Genomic DNA, 23,084 nt, shown 5'->3' with positions numbered 1-23,084 from the left:
TTTCCTTTATATTTTTTCCTGCAACTCTATCTCGGTTAAGCAAGTTCTCAAAATGTTTGGCGCATCTCTCTTTAGTTTTTTCCTTATCGCTAATTGCGACCCCATAAAAGTATTATTTGAGAAATGAACTATTGTAGCTATTGACTATTAGACTACAATATAATTAGTCCACTGAGCTATTTGTTAAGTGTTGTTAATTTTTTTTTTTAGGTCCGATTGATAATTTGTGATAATTTGATGATTACTGTGATATAACATTATTAAGTGATAATTTGCCGAAGCAGTAATACTTATAGTCGACATTAGAGGCTATAGGATTGAGGGATTGTAAGTCTGTTTACCACTTCTTTTCTTTGGCTTGCTATAAGGGTTTGATAAAATATCAAAGAAGGTTTTTCCCGATAAGTTATTACCCTATTTACACTACATCTGTACCGCCACAGGAACAGCCTATTGGATTTGGAACCAAGTCTCTGATTAAAATTAGCAACAAGCGAGTAAAATTATGACGGCATTTTATCTCAGCACAAACATGTTCATTTTTCTTATTGACCTAAATGTTATACATAATATAACTCTTATTTGTATTTTATGAAGAATTCGTATTTCTCTTCTATCATTATTTTGGGTAAGTACCAAAAGAAAAAATTGATTTTTATTAACATCATCCGATTTTTTGTTACGAGGTATACTGAGCATTACTGAAATTATCAAATATTTCCAAGGTTTTTGGAGTATAGATAAGAGATGCCCGTTCGTTTGTACCTGTGGGATACTCCTTCCCCAGCCTGGTACCAAGTGGGACGGCCTGAAACGTGAAGTTTTCTCCCAGACTGTTTTGTAGATTACTAGGATTACATGTCATAGCCCTTTAATATATTTAGGGCTACCGAGAGCCATGACCAGATCCCAATAATATCTATTCACCCTCCCTCCCCCAAACCGTTTTTAAAAAAATCATATTGTTTTTAGCAATATAACATCAATAGACATAGCTATAACAGGTCATAACACTGGCTCTAGATACTGGAAGAAAAGCACTCCACGCAAAATTTCTCGGCCTTTCCCTGTAATTGTTTGTTCAGTTTATAACGTTATTATAACATGTTTTTCAGTTTATAACGTTATTATAATGTTATAAAATGCTATATCGTTATTTTTGTAAAAGTTTTGAGAGCACACCCTTTTTGGTTTTCAGTTTTCTATTTTGATGAAAAACTGAGCGCTACTAAAGTTATAGAAAAGGGTATCCATAAGTCAAAAGTTTGGGAAATACCGCTCAACTCTTTTTTACCTTTTCAGATTTGTATTTGACAAACAAGATTTAGAACTTATCTCTATTTATGGAGTGTAGAAACCAGAGCAAAGTTGGCGTCTCTAAATCAGTTCTGTTAGTCAAACTTTCCTTAAGCTATGGGATGCGGAGTTTCCCAGATTTGGATTACACGTGTATATAAAACTTCCTGTTTGATATTAAGTTCGTATCTTAGATCCATGTCTTTTCATATCAAGCCCAAAGAGTATGAGAGACTCAAGTTCACCTTTGATAGTACAGGAGGCCCACGCCATCTGTTCTTACCCAGAAACATTATAAAATTAATTATAAAACTGAAATACAGATCTTGGATTAGATAATGTGACGTAAATCTTCTCTTTAGTTATTTTATTAGTTTCGTTTGAAAGAATCTTCCCTTTGGAATTTCTTTTTGGTGTTTGTTTTTCTTAGTTTTTGGTTTCTATACAAAATCGATGCCCTTTGTTCGTGCCAAGAAACATCATATAGTTAATTATAAAATCAAAATACAGATTTAAGGTTAGAAAATGTGACTTAGTTTTCTCTTTAGTTATTTTATTAGTTTCGTTTGAAAGAATTTTCGCTTTGGGGTTATGTTTTTTGGCTTTTAAAGTTTTTAATCCTGTTAATTTTTATTTTATATGTTGCTGATTTTTTCCACGTTGTTAAGTTTTTTCATTCTTCAAATTTGGGTTTGTTTTATTTTATTCTTTTATTTTTGCGATCCATGTTTTTTTTGTCATATTTTTTTTAACCGGCTGTTTCCGTGAACATTTTTCCTTTAAACCTTCTCATATAGTGCTGAAGATGAGAAGCGGCTGTTTTCCCAAAATACTCGTCTTGTTTCTTCCAGGACTTTCGTTAGCCTTACGAAAACCCCATTCTCGATTTTCTGTTCTTTGTTATGGCAGGTCAATGTGGTTTACGAAATTATCTAATAACGATTTTAGCAGTGATTTTCTCCTGCTTTATACTAATGATATGAAATAACTATACCTCGTTGGTATAGTAACCGAACGATTATTCGGATGTTTAGCGCTACTGATATATTGACATCTTATAATAGGTTGAATGCCAAAATAAAGAACAGGCTTGCCTGCGGTTGGGTCAAAAGAGTATGGGTAACTTCGAAGAGTGGGAACTGGCACTGATGTCAACAAAATAGCCCTCAAGACGTGTCCCTGAATTTCAAGAATTTTAAGTCAGCAACCACAAGTACCCCCCCCCTTGTCTGAAAAAGTGCCCATGATAATCTTTCATAGGTGTGTCAAAGTTGTGTACTGTATATATTTTAGTAAGTTATTTATCCTTTCTTCATTGGATAAGCTACTTAAGGAAGTACCAGTGGAGTTAATTCACGGAATTAGGAGGGGGCGGCAAAAATACAATTTTCAACATTTAAGGGAGGCAATTTTGTTTTTCAATCTTCCAATAAAAATACCGGAGAAGGCTATTTTTCAAAATTTATAAAATATAATTTTATAAATTTTCAAAGTTATTTCAAATTTTTTAGCTATTCTTCAAAATTATTTCAAAATGTTTTTCAAAAAGGAATATTTCAAAAAATTATTTTTTAAAACCTATGAGTGGGGAAAGTTTTGGGTATTTTTGTGTATATCGTGTGTATACTTTACCCCCTCTCCAGTTGAAGCCAGTAGGAAGTATCCCCTCTAATTAGAACCAGAGTAAATCATCATATAACATTCGTTTTCAATAAATTCATCAGATATACTTTTTTTGTATTTTATCATAAATTCAGTTTTGCAAAAAAAAAACAAAAAAAAACAAACAGATGATACCAATAAATTATTTTTTTAAGTTTGTGTGAAGCTGGGAGTCTTAGGTTAAGATTGGTTGGGACTGAGGAATTTTGCTTTACTAATTTACAAAACCTCATTGACGAGAAATCATCAATCAACTATTCCATGACAGCCAAAAAAAGTTTTCAACATTGAGCAAGCCAAAAATAAATATTTTACAGATGGCTCTATTCTATAATGCGATGACAATTTTTATTTAATTTTGGGTTTGCTCAAGAGAACATTTATTATTTGTTACCATCGATGTCAATGAATATAGCCCATAAAATAGTTTATGACATAAAAAGGGGATAACATGGCAGATAACTCCACAATCACAGTAATACACATTGCTTATAAATTTATGTAATCCGTAATCCTGGAACAAAAACAATAACAAATAATTAGCTGTCATTAATGCTAATTGATTTCAAGAACATGTCCTTTATATCTACTACAACCAACCATGTAATGCTACCGCGCAGATCAAATTCTATTAGCCTCCCTTTTTCCTCACCATCATCACTATTTACAGCCATTTCATGTAGTACATACCACTATAGCCTTTACAGCCTTTCTTTCATGACAATTTCACTTGATTGTCCTTTTCTTTCCAAAAATTTTATTATAAAAGTTTTTAACTATTGACGAAGGTAAGGAAATAAGAGTTATCATCCAAACGGATTCGTATGTGTCGCTCAAGATCAATTCATTCTACTAGTTCAGTAGTAGAAAACCAGTTAATATTTTTTTCTTACAAAGCAAGAATTCAACACTTCTCCCCGGCGCAAATGTTGCTAAATTCAACTTTTCCCGCGAGATCGAAGTTTGCTTTTTGGCTGTTGCGCAGTATATAGTTACCCCAAATAGGACTAAAACCTTGATTTCGCCTTAGAAAATTAATTTTTAAAAGATAGATAGACATTAAAATAAAAGTAGGGATATCCCTCAAAATAGGGATAAAATCCTTTTTATAGACAGTGTACAGAAATTCACAAAAATACCAGATATTTCGGTCACATATACAGTGACCGTCATCAGTAGTAAAACTAAGCAAAAACAATTTAAAACAAAAGTTTATATACGAAATCAAATAAAACTGCATATTGTTTAAATCTCTAATTCTTTTCAAAGCAAAGGCGGAAGCTATTCTCTTTGACCTTCTTGGATTCGGTTCATTAGCGTTTAATGATATAACATTTGGACAAAGGTCAAATTACCATAGATAGAGTTCAGCCCAAATTCACCTGCGATTCAAAGCAATATTCTTGAAGATGATTTTATTTATTTCAAGAGTTTCACGAAAATTTTGCTTTAAACCCCGATCCCTAGAAATCAAAGAGAGATTCTCGAGCGAAATAAAATGGTCTGGAAAATATGTTCTGAAAGTGCTGAAGTAAAATCTTCCGACTTAGAATCTTGCTTTAAAGCCGAAGAAACAGAATCTTTATGTTGTAATAATCTCATTACCAAACTCTGTTTAGTACGTCCAACATATGAGCTTCCGCAAGTACATGGGATCTGATAAACCCCACTTTGTTGCCCCAATGAAGTTGGATCCTTCCCAGAATTTAGAAAACTACCCAGTATATAGTTACCCCAAATAGGACTAAAACCTTGATTTCGCCTTAGAAAATTAATTTTTAAAAGATAGATAGACATTAAAATAAAAGTAGGGATATCCCTCAAAATAGGGATAAAATCCTTTTTAATAGACAGTGTACAGAAATTCACAAAAATACCAGATATTTCGGTCACATATACAGTGGCCGTTATCAGTTGTAAAACTAAGCAAAAACAATTTAAAACAAAAGTTTATATACTAAATCAAATAAAACTGCATATTGTTTAAATCTCTAATTCTTTTCAAAGCAAAGGCGGAAAGTATTCTCTTTGACCTTCTTGGATTCGGTTCATTAGCGTTCAATGATATAACATTTGGACAAAGGTCAAATTACCATAGATAGAGTTCAGCCCAAATTCCCCTGCGATTCAAAGCAATATTCTTGAAGAAGATTTTATTTATTTCAAGAGTTTCACGAAAATTTTGCTTTAAACCCCGATCCCTAGAAATCAAAGAGAGATTCTCGAGCGAAATAAAATGGTCTGGAAAATTGAAAATATGTTCTGAAAGTGCTGAAGTAAAATCTTCCGACTTAGAATCTTGCTTTAAAGCCGAAGAAACAGAATCTTTATGTTGTAATAATCTCATTACCAAACTCTGTTTAGTACGTCCCACATATGAGCTTCCGCAAGTACATGGGATCTGATAAACCCCACTTTGTTGCCCCAATGAAGTTGGATCCTTCCCAGAATTTAGAAAACTACCCAAAGTATTATTACTCTTTAAAGCTACCCTTAGACCTTTGCTTTGTAAAATTCTTTTAAGTTTTTCACCTAGCCCGGGCACCTTCCCAGAATTTAGAAAAACCCAAATATCCATTTTTTGATTTTTGTAAATATCTCTTCGGTTTTCTGAAAGAACTTTTGTGAATACGGACGTGATAGACCTATTCCTTTTTTGTTTTTACAAAAGACATCCAGACAGCCGGAATATCATTTAGTTTCAATAATTGTATTTCCTCATTTTATCTGTAGCTTGTCTTTCGCAGTGACACTCTTTAGCTTTTTGAAGAGATGATTTAATTTTAAATTCTTCTGATGATTTAATTTAAATTAAATTAAATCTGATGATTTAATTTAATTTTAAATTATTTCCTTTTGATTATACTCATAAACTTCAATTAAAAGCAGAAATATTTGAGTTTTGGAATCAGAATGAGTTTTTGGATCTATGTAAATCTATCTATCTAGCACCAGCTAGCATCACCGAAAACATGTTTCAGATCTTAAATAAATATTATTGAACTACAGTCTCAAAAACTTAAGAGATACTCCCCATTACAGGAATTTTTGAAAATTCATGATTTTAATATAAACTATAAAGTTTTGCTAGATGTGAATTCAGAATGAGATTTTACTGATACCAAGAACTAGCTAGCGCTGATTTGAGCCAATCAGAATGCCCGTGGAATTTTCTGATTGGGTGAAAAATTACACCAGAAATTCTGATTGGCTCAAAATAACGGCAGTTACATTTCAGTATTAGTAAAATCTGATTATGAAGGGACCTAAAAGGAAACTTAGCATTCGGTGATAGAAAGTACGGCAAGAGGACAGTGACGGTGAAAAAGTGAGATGGAAGCATCAGTTGGATTACCATTCTTCCTTCTAGACACTGCGCTACACTTCCTGGCACTGCGCTTAAATGGTGAGTGAAGCTAATTACTTGATTGTATCAATCGTATACTTGGATTAGGAACAATAGACTATAAGTTACAACAGTAGTGGTGATTTAACTTTCCTTCAGATCTGCAGGATTTGAAATAATACCGCTCTATGATAAACAAACGGCAAATGATAACATATTGGTTGATAGCCTATTATACTAAATCTCAGTTTAGTCAGAGTTTGTGAAAAACGGGCTTTTTGTACAGGTTTTTTTAACTATAACCATTCTCACTTGATAGAGTTTTTCTATTTTTTTACATTAGATTTTGAATGAATTTATCACTTTCTACTTCTCCTCGAAGGTCAGTTTCAGTATCAATTCAAAGTTAGATTTTGCAGAAAGATCTATTCCCAAACTCCTCTAAAATATTGCTAATACATTAGAAAAATCATGTGAAGGGAAATTCACAGTGAATGAAAACATTAAAAACACCCTTTTCGGGTATATGAAAGCATACCCGTTTCGGGTACACACCCTTTTCGGGTATACTTATAATTTTTTATACAAATCAATTCTCCCTTTTCATGTACATTAAGGATAAATATGAATAAATTTGAGGGGTTTCGATTTATCGATTGATTTGGATTTAAATTTAAATGCGGGTTACTTTCATGCCTGCTATAATTACATAAGTATATTAAACGAGCATTAATTGTATATTATTTTTGTTCTCGAAAACGGCATTATAGTTTTTTCCGAAAATTGCATACTGCCATTTTTCGGTGTAAAAAATGATCTAGATTGGTGGTAATTTTGGGAAAATTAGTCGTCTTCCCCTTTCAGCCTCATTGATATTTTTCAAAAATATGAAATAATGTCGTATGTTGATTGTCATTGGAGATCCTCTACAGGTTGAAAGCCATGATCAAAAGTAGGAAAAGTTTCAAAACGCAATTTGTTTGTTGAAACATCAGTTGATTCCGAACTTTTACATAACGACATTTCTGTTTGATGGCTGCTAAGTCAGTCTTGGATTCTTAATTAAATATTACGCATAGCGGCAGATAGAATTGCAATACTAGTTTGTACATTAAATGGACCAAGTTTCGTTCAGTGATTATTGTTATTGATTTGTTATTGTTCGTTTTGTTATTGTTATTGATTATTGATTATTGTTCGTTTAATAAGATTGTTCGAGATAAGATAATTGTTCGTTTTACGGTGTGAAAAAACGATCTAGATAGGCCACGGCTTGGGTAAAATCCGTCTTTCCCTCTCAGCCCTATTACCATTTTTCAAAAATCATCTACTGACTTAAATTAGAAACCTATAAAGGTTGAAAGCCCTAAGCAAAAGTCGGAGGAGTTTCAAAAACCAATTTGATTTTTGACATATCAGTTGATTCCGAGCTTTTAAATCAAGAGATTTCCGCTTTATAGATGTTAAATGAGCCTCGGATTCTAGATAGATATCTAGATTAACCTAGATAGGTCACAACTTCGGGAAAATTTGTTCCCCTGTCAGTCTTATTAATATTTTTTCAAAAATCACTAGCTGACTGAAATTAGAGAACCATGAAGGCTGAAAGCCTTGAGAAAAGGAGTAATTTGCTTGACAAATCAGTTGTTTCCTAGCTATTAGAAAAATGTATTCACGTTTCATAGCTGTTAATTGAGTCTCGAATTCTTAACTTTGGATTAAATGTTACACATTGTGGGAGACAAATTACATTGATAATTTGTGTACCCGGGGGGGGGGGGCGAGCGTCACTCAGTGATCATTGTTTGTTAAATAAGATATTTTTTCGTTTTCCAGTATGGAAAAAAAGATCTAGATAGGTCACAACTTTGGGAAAATTCCTTTAGTTTCTGAATTATTTTGGGAAAACACTTTTCATATGAATACATGAAAAGTGTTATCAAAATAAATTTAAGCTTTTTTAAGAAAGAGATTAAAAAAACTGTCTTTCTTTTCGTCGAGCGAAATTCTGTCCCATGGTACACATAGGTATTCAAATAGCTTATTTTTTTACAATATGTACAGCTACCAAGTAGTAGTAAGCACAAATAGTAAGCAAACATCCAGTGCTGAGTCTCCGCGAAGGCCAGTGTCAGTTTCAATGACTAAATTATGCTTCGTGGAAATTTCCTATTCCCCAGTTTCCTTAGACTAGCACTTATCCATTAGAAAATTGATACGATGAAAAATTTCAGAGTCAATGAAAACGTAAGGAGAAAAAACTGTCTCTTTCTGCGTTAAAGAAGCAGTATTTGTCAATTTGAAAAAAAAACAATTGTTTTACATAGATTAAGAATAAAACAAGATAAAATTTAAGGAGTTTCGCTTGATCAATGGTTTTAGATTGAAATATACTTGTGGGAAACAATGGTGGACAATGTAATTATGATATAAATTATTTATTATAAGCCAATTTATACTATATAAGTCTTATTTTTGACTTTCAAAACCAATATCCAGTTCTCCTCGAAGGTCAGTGTCAGTTTAAATTGTAATTTAAAATTTGTGCAAAGACCCATTGCACAATTTATTGAGAACTACCTTTACCCATTAGAAAATAGATGTGATGACCAAATTAAGAGTAAATAAACATACGGAATGAAAATAAAACTATTCAAGGCAATAGGTGGCACTATTGTTCAATTTCATATGAATGTAATTGGTTTAAGATTAAGAATAAATCACTAGGCGGGTTTTGATTGATCAATGGGTTTTATTACGTGTGAGTTTATGCCTAAGCACACGTTAGTCTCACGAACATAACTATAGTTTCGCTAGATCAATGGTTTTGGATTGAAATACACTTGTGGGAAACAATGGTGGCCAATATAATAATGAGCTAAAACATAAATTATACATAAGTAATCTACATATAATATCATATTATCCTTAAATTCTCTTAAAAAAAATATGTGCCAACGGAATGAATGGGCACAAAATTTAATGGAAATATGGTCTTCTTTTAATATTAAAAATTAGAATTTATATATTAGCCTAATATTTCAGTCAGTTATTTACTCATTTCAGTCATTTATTAATTTATTTCAGAGTCAAAAGTTAGAAAATATTATTTACTTTTATTCACCGGATTGTCACACATATCAAAAAACAGCTGCTTAACACGGACTCAACTTGAACATACTACCTACAGAACTTGACACCAAAATGTCAAAGATTATGAACGGGGTAAATTTTGAATTCTCTCTCCTCAGGTAGCTTTTATACGGGAGCCCTCTATTCAATACTGAATTAAATGAAACGTGTATTCAATCAAGCACTTATTTAGGATCGAGAGTTTGACTAAAAAAAAAAAATAATTTCAATATTAGATTTGTTGAAATTGGTAAAAAAAAACAAGATTTACAAATGAAATGTGTTTATCCTTGATTTTAACGTCATGGATTGACCCAGAAGTGGCGAATTTAAATGGGGGGGATACAGTTTTGCAAACCCTCTTACAACAGTAATTCGTTCAAAAGGAGTACATAGCACTATATGTTTGTATCTATTGAGAGGTCTTAGAATATTTACCAATCCAGCAGGATTGGTAAAAATAGGTGCCACACTTGGACATATAATAAGAGTTCGGTAAAAACCCCATTTCCTAAATCCTGAAACAGTTTAGGGAATAACCAAAAGCAGAGTTAGAAAATATTATTTACTTCTATTCACCGGATTGTCACACATATCAAAGGAACAGCTGCTTAACACGGACTGAACTTGAACATACTACCTACGGAACTTGATACACCAAAATGAAAACAAAGTTAGGTTGCCTCTTTTTGCGGACCTAGGGGTGCTGACCAATCAGAAGAATCATTTTTCAATGACCGTCTAAAACTCAATTTGGCAGTAACAAAGAAAGTAAAATCAATGAAAAACAGTCAGCTAGTATGTTGTCTCGTACAGAAACATTAATTGTATGAGCCAATGCGTTTTTATAGATTATGAGCAAGCGTTCGATTCTGTTGATAGAGGAGCTTTAGTAAAGGTTTTATCCTTGTATGGTATACCAGACAAATACATTAAAGTGATTAGTGCTATGTACGAGAATAACACTGCTGCGGTTAAGGTAGGAAATGAGGTTAGCAGCTGGTTTTGTATTAAATCAGGAGTTAAGCAGGGTTGTGTTCTATCCCCCTTTATATGGATTATTTTGATGGACTTTGTTTTAAGGAGCACAGGAAAGGCAATGGGAGACCACGGAATCAAATGGGGAGGAAAAAGTCTCCTGGACTTGGATTATGCTGATGATTTAAGCATCCTAGATGAAAGTGTGAGCAAAATGAATGAAGTTTGAGAGGTTTTGCGAGTTCAGGGTGCTAGTATTGGTTTGAAAATTAATGTTAGGAAGACCAAGTCACTAAGGCTAGGAATAAGTGAAGATGAAAAGGTGACGTTGGGTAATGAAAAGATTGATCAGGTGGGCAGTTTCACTTACCTTGGTAGTATTATTAGTAAAGATGGTGGGAGCAGTGAAGATGTTAAAAATAGAATAGCCAAGGCTCAGGGTGTTTTTTCACAGTTAAAAAAAGTCTGGAAGAATAGGAAGATAAGTCTGCAAACCAAGATTAGAATCTTAGAAGCTACAGTGATGACAGTGGTCAAATATGGCTCTGAAGCATGGACGCTCCGAAAAGCGGATGACGATTTGCTAGATGTTTTCCAGAGAAATTGCTTAAGGATTGTTCTGGGTACCCGGCTGACTGACCGTATTTCAAACAATAGGCTATACGAAAAATGTGGTTCAATACCGCTTTCTAGGTCTGTAAGGAAAGAAAGGTTGAGATGTTTATGGCATGTTGTTCGGATGAAGGAGGACAGATTGCCGAAGATTGTTCTTTTCGGCCAGTCATCTGGGGCTAAACGGAAGGCAGGTTGTCCCCGTCTGGGTTGGGAGGACGTCATAAAGAAATATTTAAAGGAAATGGGAACTTCGTGGGCGGGTGTAAAAAGGAGGCTTTGAATAGATTGGGGTGGAGGAGGAGCGTGCGTAGCTGTGTTGGCCTCAGGCGGCTTGGTGCTGCGATGAGTTGTTAGTAGTAGTAGTAGTAATGCGTTTTTTGGTAAATTTTAAGCCTGAAAAGTTAATACATTTAAAGCGTGGATAAAATCAATTTATGTATAGGATAAAAAAGGACATTTATATGGTATAAAATGTATGGCATACTATGTTATCCATCAGTATCTTTTGTCAAATTCATCAAACAGATAGGAGAACTACTGTTACAACCTTCCATGCTTTCTAATTTCGAAAATTATGCCTTAAATCCTCCTTCTGGTTGGTAAATCATAAAGTTTGCGCTTGAAAGTGCTCAACTAAAGAAGTTACAATGGGATGCATAATTCTGTAAAATTGTCATAATTAGAACTATACTTGTAGGCCTATTTGGTAATGTATTCACGGACAATTTTGATTATAATGTAGCCCGGGCATTACATTCATGGGTGCTATGATTTTAAAATAATATATACGCCTAATTTCTTATATTAAAACAAACGATCAAAAATTACAGTTTAAATTTTCACTCCAATTGATCCATCATAATGTTTAAGCTTAAAAGCTGAAGATTGCTCAACCCAAGAATGATCTTGGCATAATTATAATTATATTTGGCACTTTAATCATGAGTAATTTGGATCTAAACCGCTATAAAGTTTAACTATTGTGTGGAATGAATATTTCATCAACGGGGCTATAACTATAGGCTAATATATAAATTCTAATTTTTAATATTAAAAGAAGACCATATTTCCATTAAATTTTGTGCCCATTCATTCCGTTGGCACATATTTTTCCGCAGCGTAACTTAATTAATCATCTTATTTAATAAGTAACTTATATGGAAGTTAATATAAATTTTATGGGCCTAAAAATAAGTTGTTATTTAGAGAGAGATAATTAGTAACTTACTGTTCGGTATCTTCATTAACAATCATTTGCTGAGCCCAAATAGAAACAATTGGATCTATAACACTTGTCCGTGATGTTTGAAACCTGAAATTAAAATATATATATATATATATATATATATATATATATATATATATATATATATATATATATATATATATATATATATATATATATATATATATATATATATATATATATATATATATATATATATATATATATATATATATATATATATATATATATATATATATATATATATATATATATATATATATATATTATATTATATTTATATTATATATATATATATATATATATATATATATTATATATATATATATTATATATATATATATATATATATTATATATATATATATATATATATATATATATATATATATATATATATATATATATTTTATATATATATATATATATATATATATATATATATATATATATATATATATATATATATATATATATATATATATATATATATATATATATATATATATATATATATATATATATATATATATATATGGCAAACATAGAAGATGGCAAACATAGGCTCTGAGATAAGTTGATTATCACTGCTACAGCTGGATTTTAGCTCACCCAACGAAATAATTTTTTTTAATGGTGAATATCTTTTGGATCAGAATTCCAAACATTTGTTTTTCTGAGTAGGAAAAGTTGATTAAGGTAAATATCAGCTTCTCCATTACGAAAGGAGTTTTTTTTTGCTTAGAAAGTCTTTAAAGAGTTCAGAGAATTTGGTTTTCAGTTACACATAGCTGTCGCAATTTCAAGATCGACGTCACATGGCAATTTCCACATGATAGCATTGATTATCTTCTGTTAAATCAGCTTAAATTTCGCTCAATTTATTATCTTCTGTTAAATCAGCTTAAATTCCAGCTAAAAGGAGTGACATCTTTATATGAATCAAAACTATGCAAAAAGGAAAAAAAAAATAAATGAAATGAAACAAATATATCAGAGTAAGAAATTTACCTTTTCAGTAACTTTTGTTTATTTCAAACAAGATTTTGCCTTCCATGGAAACGAATTTTTTATCCTTGATTCGGTTCTCACTGAATAAAGAAAAAAAAAACCGCATTAATTGGAAGTGAACACTCGTCAAATCCAGTTATAACCCAGCTTATTTTTACTGTTAAGCTATCTGGCAAATGTTGAATCGCCATAAGACATTTAATTTCATTATATAGCATCTCCCCACTAGGTATATAGACTACATTCTGTAGTACAAACCTCAAATCACCAAGTGGTAAAAATTCAACATCTAACAGAGGTCTGAGAAGAGGTAGACTGTGGACCACAATCCGGCCAGTAGAAGCAAACGCAGCAATTGCACAACCGTCTGGAATAAAATAACGTTAAGTATGGTGTATGGTGTGTAAAGGTGTAAAGTATAGTGCCTATTAAATATGGTGTGATTCGCATATCAATAATGAAAATTCATTATGAAAAATATACCAATAATGGGCCTGAAATCTGCAACGCTTTTTATGCCAGTCAAGTATCCTCCTAATCCTGCCAAAAGTCTGCCGATAGTAGGTCACATACATAAACTTTTTCCATAGAATTTAAGTATCCTCACAAACTTGATAAAAAGGGGCCTCAAGCCTACCAACTCTTATATATCAATACCAGTCAAGTACCTTGGCACTGGAATATAATGATAACATAAAACCTTGGTATAAACATATTAAATAAAAGTGATATTAAATTTGGAATTTTGAGACTAGTTTCAATGGTGAAACAAACAATTTTAGTAATTTCGTTCATTAAAAAAAAAGAAATATTATAAGTATTATTTAAATTAAGAGTTTATAAATATTTTGCTGGAAGATTATTAGTTTTTGATTCGGTGGATTTATGATTAGATTTTGGGTCTGGATGAAAGGAAATCATTTTTCTTGTTTTCTTCTTTCCTCTCTTTCTCTTTCTTTTTCTTTCTATTTTAACTCTTACTTTCTTTTTTTCTATTAAGTATTTTCCATCTCATGGACGAGCTCTACTTCTTAGGTTGATTATTCATTATGTAATAGCATTGGTTGAAACAAAGGACTTCTCACAAACTCACAAAAAACTAAATTATTTGAGCCCATCACGCAGAACAAAAAATCGGAGTAATACAACGAAAGAAAAATGGAACTATATACATCAAACAGTTCGTGGTAACGAACTGTAAGTAAGGAGCGACCCGGCTCAATGGTAACCGAAACTCTAGAAAACGGTATTTTGATACAAATAGATATATCAAAAGAATCAGATTTTAATGCTGATTTCAAATATATAAGTTTCATTAAGTTTAATCATACGCATCAAAAATTACGCGCCTGAGAAAATTTGGCTGATTTTGGAAAAAAGGGGGAAAGACCCCCTAAAAGTTATAGAACCTTAATGAAAATCACACCATCATATTTAGCGTATCAGAGAACCCTACTGTAGAGGTTTCAAGCTCCCATGTACAAAAATGTGGAATTTTGCATTTTTTGCCAGAAGAAAGATCATGGGTGCGTGTTTATTTGTTTTTTGTTTTTTTTTTTTTTCTCAGGGGTGATCGTATCGAACCAGTTATCCTAAAATATCGTAGAAGGGCTCATTGGAATGGAAATTAAAAGTTCTAGTGCTCTCTTTAGTTGACAAAAAAAAATGGAGGGCATCTATGCCCCCTCCCGCGCTCATTTTTTTCCGAAAGTCACCTGATAAAGATTTTGAGATAGCCATTTTGTTCAACATATTTGAAAATATTATATGTATGTCTTTTACGATGACTTAATCCCCCGAAGTTCCCGGGGGGAGGGCTGAAAGTTATGAACTTTACCCAATGTTAACATATAGGATTGGTTATTTGGAAGTATACAGACGTTTTCAGGAGAGATTTTTCCCGGTAGTGGGGGGGTGGGTGGGTGGGTCGGGGGTTATGTGGGAGGATCTTTCCACGAAGGAAGTTTTCATGGGGGAAGGGACATTGCTATGAAGGGGACGCCGGACTTCCCAGCGTTATTTAAAAAAAGATCAGAAATTTAATATAAAAAAACAAGTATTTCAACTACAACAGCAGCAACAACAGAACTTTAAACGAACAGAAAATATTACATATATAATTGGGTTCACCCCGTAGTCAATGCCTCGCTCTTTAAGCTAAAGATTTTTTAGTACTTTCATAAGAGCTATTTATTCGAATTAACGGCCTTTTTGATTAAGCGGTCATTTTTAAAGAATTGGAACAAAATTCGAACTTTCGCTTAAAAAGCAAGGTATTGACTAGGGGCGAACCCCTAATAAACGTATTAAAAATATATGAATATAGAAGTTCGTTACGTAAGTTAATTCGTAAGTTACGTATATTTATTACTAATAAAAACGTTTGTAAATAAAATTAAACAAGTTTCGAGAAAGCCATAACTAAATAAAAGTCAATTAATATGAAAATTTTGTTTTAATTATTCACGTACGGTGAGCCAAGATCAAAACCTGCATTGATTCAAAAACGTTCAAAAATTAAATAAAAAAAACAAGTTTTTTAAACTGAAAGTAAGGAGCGACATTAAAACTTAAAACGAACAGAAATTATTCCGTATATGAAAGGGACTGTCCCCTCCTCAACGCCTCGCTCTTTACGCTAAAGTTTGACTCTGTCTCACAACTTTATTTTTTAAAACAATAAAAAACTTTAGCGTAAAGAGCGAGGCGTTGAGGAGGGGACAGTCCCTTTCATATACGGAATAATTTCTGTTCGTTTTAAGTTTTAATGTCGCTCCTTACTTTCAGTTTAAAAAACTTGTTTTTTTTATTTAATATATACAAAACAACGCACGTCGCGTAAATGGACACATCATCAATCCTCGATAATAATGTGTGTCGATAAGGAACTTGAATTTTTCTTTTCATGGGCCACAATCTTTTAGCTCTCAGAGGTTGCTATCCGGCTAGACGATGAGTCACCCATCAGCCAGACAGTCTTTTTGGACAATTTTTTTATGCTGTTCACGTGGCTATCGCATGCCCTGTTCCTTTCTATAAGAATTTGAGTTCTTGCCATCCATAGCTACCCCTTTTGAAAGTGTTTCAGATTTTGCACTAATGCAAACAGTTCTCTATTGTGGTTATCAGACCTGAATGCTGCCCTACTTTTAGTCATTGAATATGTTACTATTATTCTAAATCGATATCGATGGTTTTTTTTCACACCTCTGCATTAGTATAGATGTGATGCTCTTCTCAAATGCATTTGAATTTCTTGCGTTTTTGAAGTTTTTTGTACCCCTTCTCCCCCTCTCGAGAAAAAATCCGGTACTTGTGTGCTATCCCAAACACACTCGAGAAGTGAGTTTAAGTTAATCACAAGGCCGTATCCAGGGGGGGGGTGGGGAGTTGGGGGGTTGCAAGGTCAAATGCATCTGTAACTAGTTAGAATTCTTTCTCTCGACCTGGCAACTGGAGGAAAATACTCTGAGGGTTGTTAATTCTGATTTTAATTTGTAAAACACATCTAACCGTTCCTCCCTAAAGTTGAAATGAATACTTTTTTGAGTTATCCTGATCCATGCGATCCTGTTTATGCGGCTATTTCATGCCCTGACGAACAACAGATTGGTCAGAATGTCAAAAGGACACGCCCTATCCAGAAGCTGTAGTCCATTTGGTGTTCTGTTTTTCAGTCCATCCATTTTTGTACGTAGAAGAAAACAGGAAGTTTTTTTCCAATTAACTGCGTCAATAAATTTATTTTTCATAATCTAGGTTCCGGTTCTAAAAGTTTCGCCACGATTTTTGTGTTAAGAAAATTCGTCTCCTATTTTGATGAAGATATCTTATGAGATACGATATCCCAAGGTTTTTGGGGTATCGATAAGAGATGTCCGTTCGGTTGTTTGGGATATCTCTTCCCCAGCCTAGTACCAAGCGTGGCATCCTGTGATGGGGATTGACTAATATTATCTCAGGGAGATTCCGAGTGTGAGGTTTCCTCCGGGACGATTTTCTGTAGATTACTAGAAGGTGTAAAATACGAGTAATATGTCAAATCCTTTCATATAACTAGGGCTACCAAGAGCCATGACCAAATCCCGACAATATTTCTTCATGCCCCCCCCCCCCAACCCATTTTTTAAATGTAAAATTGTTTTTAGCAATATAACATCAATATATATAACTATGGCAGATCATAACACTACCTCTAGATACTAAAAGGAAAGAACTCCGGTCAAGATTTCCAGACCCTTCTCTATAATTGTTTTTTCGGTTTTCATGCTGTACTGTAATTTCTTCAAAACTTTTGAAAGCAGACCATTTTTGATTGTCATTTTTTTATTTTGAAGAAAAACGGTGCTGTCAAAAAATTCTGGAACAAAAACGTTTTATTATAAATTATGTAAGTTTAACTAAAGCTTTTATCGAACTGAGGGATGACAATAGTAATTTAGTTAGTGTTTAATGCAAATTACTAAACTAGCGATCATAATTACGGGTCCTTCGCAGTGAGATTGGTTTCTATGCTACCGTGGCTTGGTGTTACTCTTTGTTCTTCTATAAGAGCTAATTGTTATTCTGCGTCTGCTGAAGTTAAGAGTCTACTCAAAGAGTACGGGTAACTTACAAGAGTGGGAACTGGTGCAGCTGTCGAAAAAAAACGTCTAGGCCATCTAGCATCTGGGAACACTTGTTATTATTTTCAGTGTAGTAATAAGCGTCTGATCTGAGTTCCTGACAAAAAAGGATTACATAGCTTGAAAAATGCTTAGTGTCGCCTAATGTTAGATAAAATTGCTGTTTTTTTGCCAACACTAGCACCAGTTGGGACTAGTTAGTATACTCTTAACACTAGACTATATACTAGTTAGTATATACTAACTGTGTACTAACTACTACATAACTGCATACTAACTGTATACAGAAGATACTAACTGTATACTAGTTAGTATATACTAGCGCCAGCAGTTAGTATACTCTTTGAGTATACTAAAAGCTGGGTATGCTAAAGTTGTCCTGAATCATGGTCGATATTCCCGTAAAGCTTTAGCTAGACTTTATTAAACGGTAGTTATTCAATTCTTTTTCTATCAGGTTTGCATCCATTGTTTAATATTCAGGATATGTTTGGGTATTGCAAGGGCATTTGGGTCATATACTTGCATGTTTGGTATTGCAAGTATTTATTGCTTTCGCATATGTGGTTTAGAAACAGAAGAGTTGCTCATAAGCATGACGCTACTGATATTTTGATGTTTTATATTAAAAGCCTAATTCAAGATTGATTATTCATGTCAAGGTCCTTATCTTCCTCTTGTTTGAATGTCTTGATTACTTACTTCTACTTTCAGCAGGATCTGGTATTGCAGGACCTTGATTATTAATCAAGGTATTGCAAGGGCATTTTGGTAATATTCTTGTATGTTTGGTATTGCAAGTATTTATTGTTTTTGCGTTTTTCCACCTAACCTGACATCTGAAATTCAACGTTTGGAATTCCAAGTTTTTATTGTTTATGCGTTTTCCACCTAACCTCACATCTGAAATTCAACGTTTGGTATTGCAAGTTTTTATTGTTTTTACGTTTTCCCACCTAACCTGGCATGTGAAATTCAATGTTTGGTATTGCAAGTTTTTATTGTTTATGCGTTTTTCCACCTAACCTGACATCTGAAATTCAACCTTCGGTATTGCAAGTTTTTATTGTTTTTGCGTTTTTCCACCTAACCTGACATCTGAAGTTCAACGTTTGGAATTCCAAGTTTTTATTGTTTATGCGTTTTCCACCTAACCTCACATCTAAAATTCAACGTTTGGAATTCCTAGTTTTTATTGTTTATGCGTTTTCCACCTAACCTCACATCTGAAATTCAACGTTTGGAATTCCAAGTTTTTATTGTTTATGCGTTTTCCACCTAACCTCACATCTGAAATTCAACGTTTGGAATTCCTAGTTTTTATTGTTTATGCGTTTTCCACCTAACCTCACATCTGAAATTCAACGTTTGGAATTCCAAGTTTTTATTGTTTATGCGTTTTCCACCTAACCTCACATCTGAAATTCAACGTTTGGTATTGCAAGTTTTTATTGTTTTTACGTTTTTCCACCTAACCTAGCATGTGAAATTCAATGTTTGGTATCGCAAGTTTTTATTGTTTTTACGTTTTTCCACCTAACCTGGCATCTGAAATTCAATGTTTGGTATCGCAAGTTTTTATTGTTTATACGTTTTTCCACCTAACCTGACATCTGAAATTCAACGTTCGGCATTGCAAGTTTTTATTGTTTATGCGTTTTTCCACCTAACCTGACATCTGAAATTCAACGTTCGGCATTGCAAGTTTTTATTGTTTTTGCGTTTTTCCACCTAACCTGACATCTGAAATTCAACGTTTGGAATTCCAAGTTTTTATTGTTTATGCGTTTTTGACCTAACCTAACATCTGAAATTCAACGTTTGGTATTGCAAGTTTTAATTGTTTTTACGTTTTTCCACCTAACCTGGCATGTGAAATTCAATGTTTGGTATTGCAAGTTTTTATTGTTTATGCGTTTTTCCACCTAACCTGACATCTGAAATTCAACGTTCGGTATTGCAAGTTTTTATCGTTTTTGCGTTTTTCCACGTAACCTGGCATCTGAAATTCAATGTTTGGTATTGCAAGTTTTTATTGTTTATGCGTTTTTCCACCTAACCTTACATCTGAAATTCAATGTTTGGTATTGCAAGTTTTTATTGTTTATACGTTTTTCCACCTAACCTGACATTTGAAATTTAACGTTTGGTATTGTAAGTTTTTATTTTTTATGCGTTTTCCACCTAACCAGGCATCTGAAATTCAACGTTTGGTATTGCAAGTTTTTATTGTTTATGTGTTTTTCCACCTAACCTGACATCTGAAATTCAACGTTTGGTATTGCAAGTTTTCATTTTTTTTGCGTTTTTTCACCTAACCTGACATTTGAAATTCAACGTTTGGTATTGTAAGTTTTTATTTTTTATACGTTTTCCACCTAACCAGGCATCTGAAATTCAATGTTTGGTATTACAAGTTTTTTATTGTTTATGCGTTTTTCCACCTAACCTGACATCTGAAATTCAACGTTTGGTATTGCAAGTTTTTATTTTTTTTGCGTTTTTCCACCTAATCTGGCATCTGAAATTTTAATTACCAATCAATTTTTTTTTATTTAAACAAAAACTGATACGTGTTCTCGATTTAAAGAAGAATTTTGGTTTATCAAAAAAAGTTGTAATTGTTTTCTTACCAATTTTTTTTTAAATAAAAATATTATTCTGCCTTCCGTGAATATTTGTGCCAGAGCCGCATTTAAGGAGCCGAAGAGCCACATGCAGCTCTGGAGCCGCACTTTGTAAATCAAGAAATAGATTTATAGCAGAAAAATAGGATCAATAATTTTTTTAGGGTTAACCTAAGTAAGTAACCCTTCAAAACTTAGTATTCGGTTTAACCGCAAGCTCCACAGATCCACGATTATTTGCTTTTGACAGATTCTCACTTTTTTCGTAATGCCAATATAAAAATACCTGCTTCGTAAAAAAGATTTGAAATTCTAATTTATTATTTGAATCGATGGTAGTAACACCAAATTTTCTGGATAACAAATATCTACTTTTTTTGCAGGAAATCTTACCAAAAACCCACCTTGTCAAAAATCTCAAATTATAAATTTATTTTAGAATACAAACTGTATTACAAAAAATCTTTACGAAATTATAAAAATTTGATAATTTTTGAAATTGCAAAATTATCAGTGTAAAATTATAAAATTAAAAAATTACCGACCCTTTTTAAGTTGTAATGATTGTGGAGATAATGTCCCCTTCTGCAGGAAAGACTATAGTAGCTTTATTATACTCAGAAAATTTGTATGTAGAGGGTTTTTTTTTACAGTAGCTTTCAATTTAAGTGCCTACCCCTACCCTCATACAACTACATACCATAAACTTAAAAGAGAAACCCTTAATGTGTAATATACTTCAAAGCGGACAACTTATTATACTTAAAAAGAAACCGTTATACTTAAAGACTAAATCCTAAAGGAGGGAAATCCCTTCTTTCAAGGTTCAAAATTGAATATTCAGGCCAGGTGGCCTGAAATTAGGCCACCTGGCCAAAAATCCATAGCAGAAGTTGATAGCACTTCATTGTTACTTAAAAGAAAGGGATGGAATCACTGCTAAGAGGAGAAAAGGAGGATACCAGGTGCATACTCTTCAACCGGGTAGTTAGATTCTTTTTAATGTCTATTTTGTAGTATATTAAATATGATGCATTTTCACCAGCCTGAAGTAATAGCCCATCGCCCATCGCCCTTGTCATCGCCCTAAGTTCAGTATTGCCAAACTTTGAAGAAAACGTCCCTCGCCGATCGCCCAATCTTTCAAATTGATTACAGTGTTGCCAAATTTTGTCTCCTTTAAATTAAACGACTATTAAAAATACTTTAACACAATTGACTCACAGCAGAGAAGATTCTAAGGGGTCAGACACTCTTTTTTGAGACTAAACCTTATCTGCTTGACTAGTAGCTCATTTTAAAGCCCATTTTTCGATGATTCATAATATATACGTCTTACCGCGTTTAAAATTCTTGAATTCAATTTAGTTCCCGAATAAAGTTTTTTTTTAAGAAATTCAAAATCCTTGTCTTACAAAAAAGCGGTCGATGGCCTTGCTTTGGCTTATTATGTCCTATACTATACAGTGTTTTTATGAAGTAAAAACAATTTTCCATAGCATTACCATAACATTTAGTATTTCCATCATTGCTACAACTCTTTGTGACTTTTTTATTTAACCAGGGCGATTTTCTTATCGCCCTATTTTTAAAATTCTAGTTATAAGGTCAAAGAATGAGAAAAAGGTCCCTATTCTTCTCAAAAACGTGGAGTGCTATCATCAGACTGATGAGACGTTTCAAATGAGCTGTCACTCGCCACAAATCGGAGCAAAATCACAATTGACTCACAGCAGAGGAGATTCTAAGGGGTCAGACACCACTATTTGGGACTAAACCTTATCTGCTTGACTAATAGCTCATTTTAAAGCCCATTTTTCTCTGATTCATATATATATATGTCTTACCCCGTTTAAAAGTCTTGAATTCAATTTAGTTCCCGAATAAAGTTTTTTTTTAAGAAATTCAATATCATTGTCTTACAAAAAAGTGGGCGATGGCGTTGCTTTGTCTTGCTTTGGTTTATTATTTCCTATACAGTGTTTTTATGAAACGAAAAACAATTTACAATAACATTACCATAACATTCAATATTTCCTTCATTGCTACAACTCTTTGTGACTTTTTCTTTTAATCAGGGCGATTTTCTTATCGCCCTAGTCTTAAAATTCCAGCCATAAGGTCAAAGAATGAGAAACAGGTTCGTATTCTTCTCAAAACGTGGAGTGCTATCATCAGACAGATGATATGTTTCAAATGAGCTGTCACTCGCCACAAATCGGAGCACAATCACAATTGACTCACAGCAGAGGAGATTATAAGGGGTCAGACACTACTTTTTGGGACTAAACCTTATCTTCTTGACTAGTAGCTCATTTTAAAGTCCTTTTTTCGCTGATTCATAATTTATACAGCTTACCGCGTTTAAAAGTCTTGAATTCAATTTAATTCCCAAATAAAGTTTTTTTTATGAAATTCAAAATCCTTGTCTTACAAAAAAGCGGGTGATGGCGTTACTTTGCCTTGCTTTGGCTTATTATGTCCTATACAGTTTTTTATGAAGAGAAAAAAATAGGCCTTAGATTTACCATAACATTCAATATATTC

The 23,084-nt window shown here is 32.9% G+C and overlaps 1 protein-coding gene across 1 annotated transcript in view; it reads right to left on the bottom strand.

Annotated features, from left to right (window-relative positions):
• Nucleotides 1-23,084, bottom strand: part of LOC148939886 (syntaxin-binding protein 5-like) — a 169,120-nt gene that overhangs the window by 32,602 nt on the left and 113,434 nt on the right. Inside the window, exons 10-11 of the mRNA XM_089106469.1 lie at nt 13,544-13,652; nt 12,258-12,341 (exon numbers count right to left, since the gene is read on the bottom strand). Of these exons, the coding sequence (XP_088962595.1) occupies nt 12,258-12,341; nt 13,544-13,652 (193 nt within the window). The remainder of the gene's footprint in view (nt 1-12,257; nt 12,342-13,543; nt 13,653-23,084) is intronic.

The sequence above is a fragment of the Artemia sp. Qi Xiang Cuo genome, chromosome 20, assembly GCF_049724085.1.
Source record: "Artemia sp. Qi Xiang Cuo chromosome 20, ASM4972408v1, whole genome shotgun sequence".
In the NCBI taxonomy this organism is placed as follows: domain Eukaryota; kingdom Metazoa; phylum Arthropoda; class Branchiopoda; order Anostraca; family Artemiidae; genus Artemia; species Artemia sp. Qi Xiang Cuo.
The sequence above is the reverse complement of the archived record's forward strand: the minus strand, read 5'-3'. Positions and strand labels throughout refer to the sequence as shown.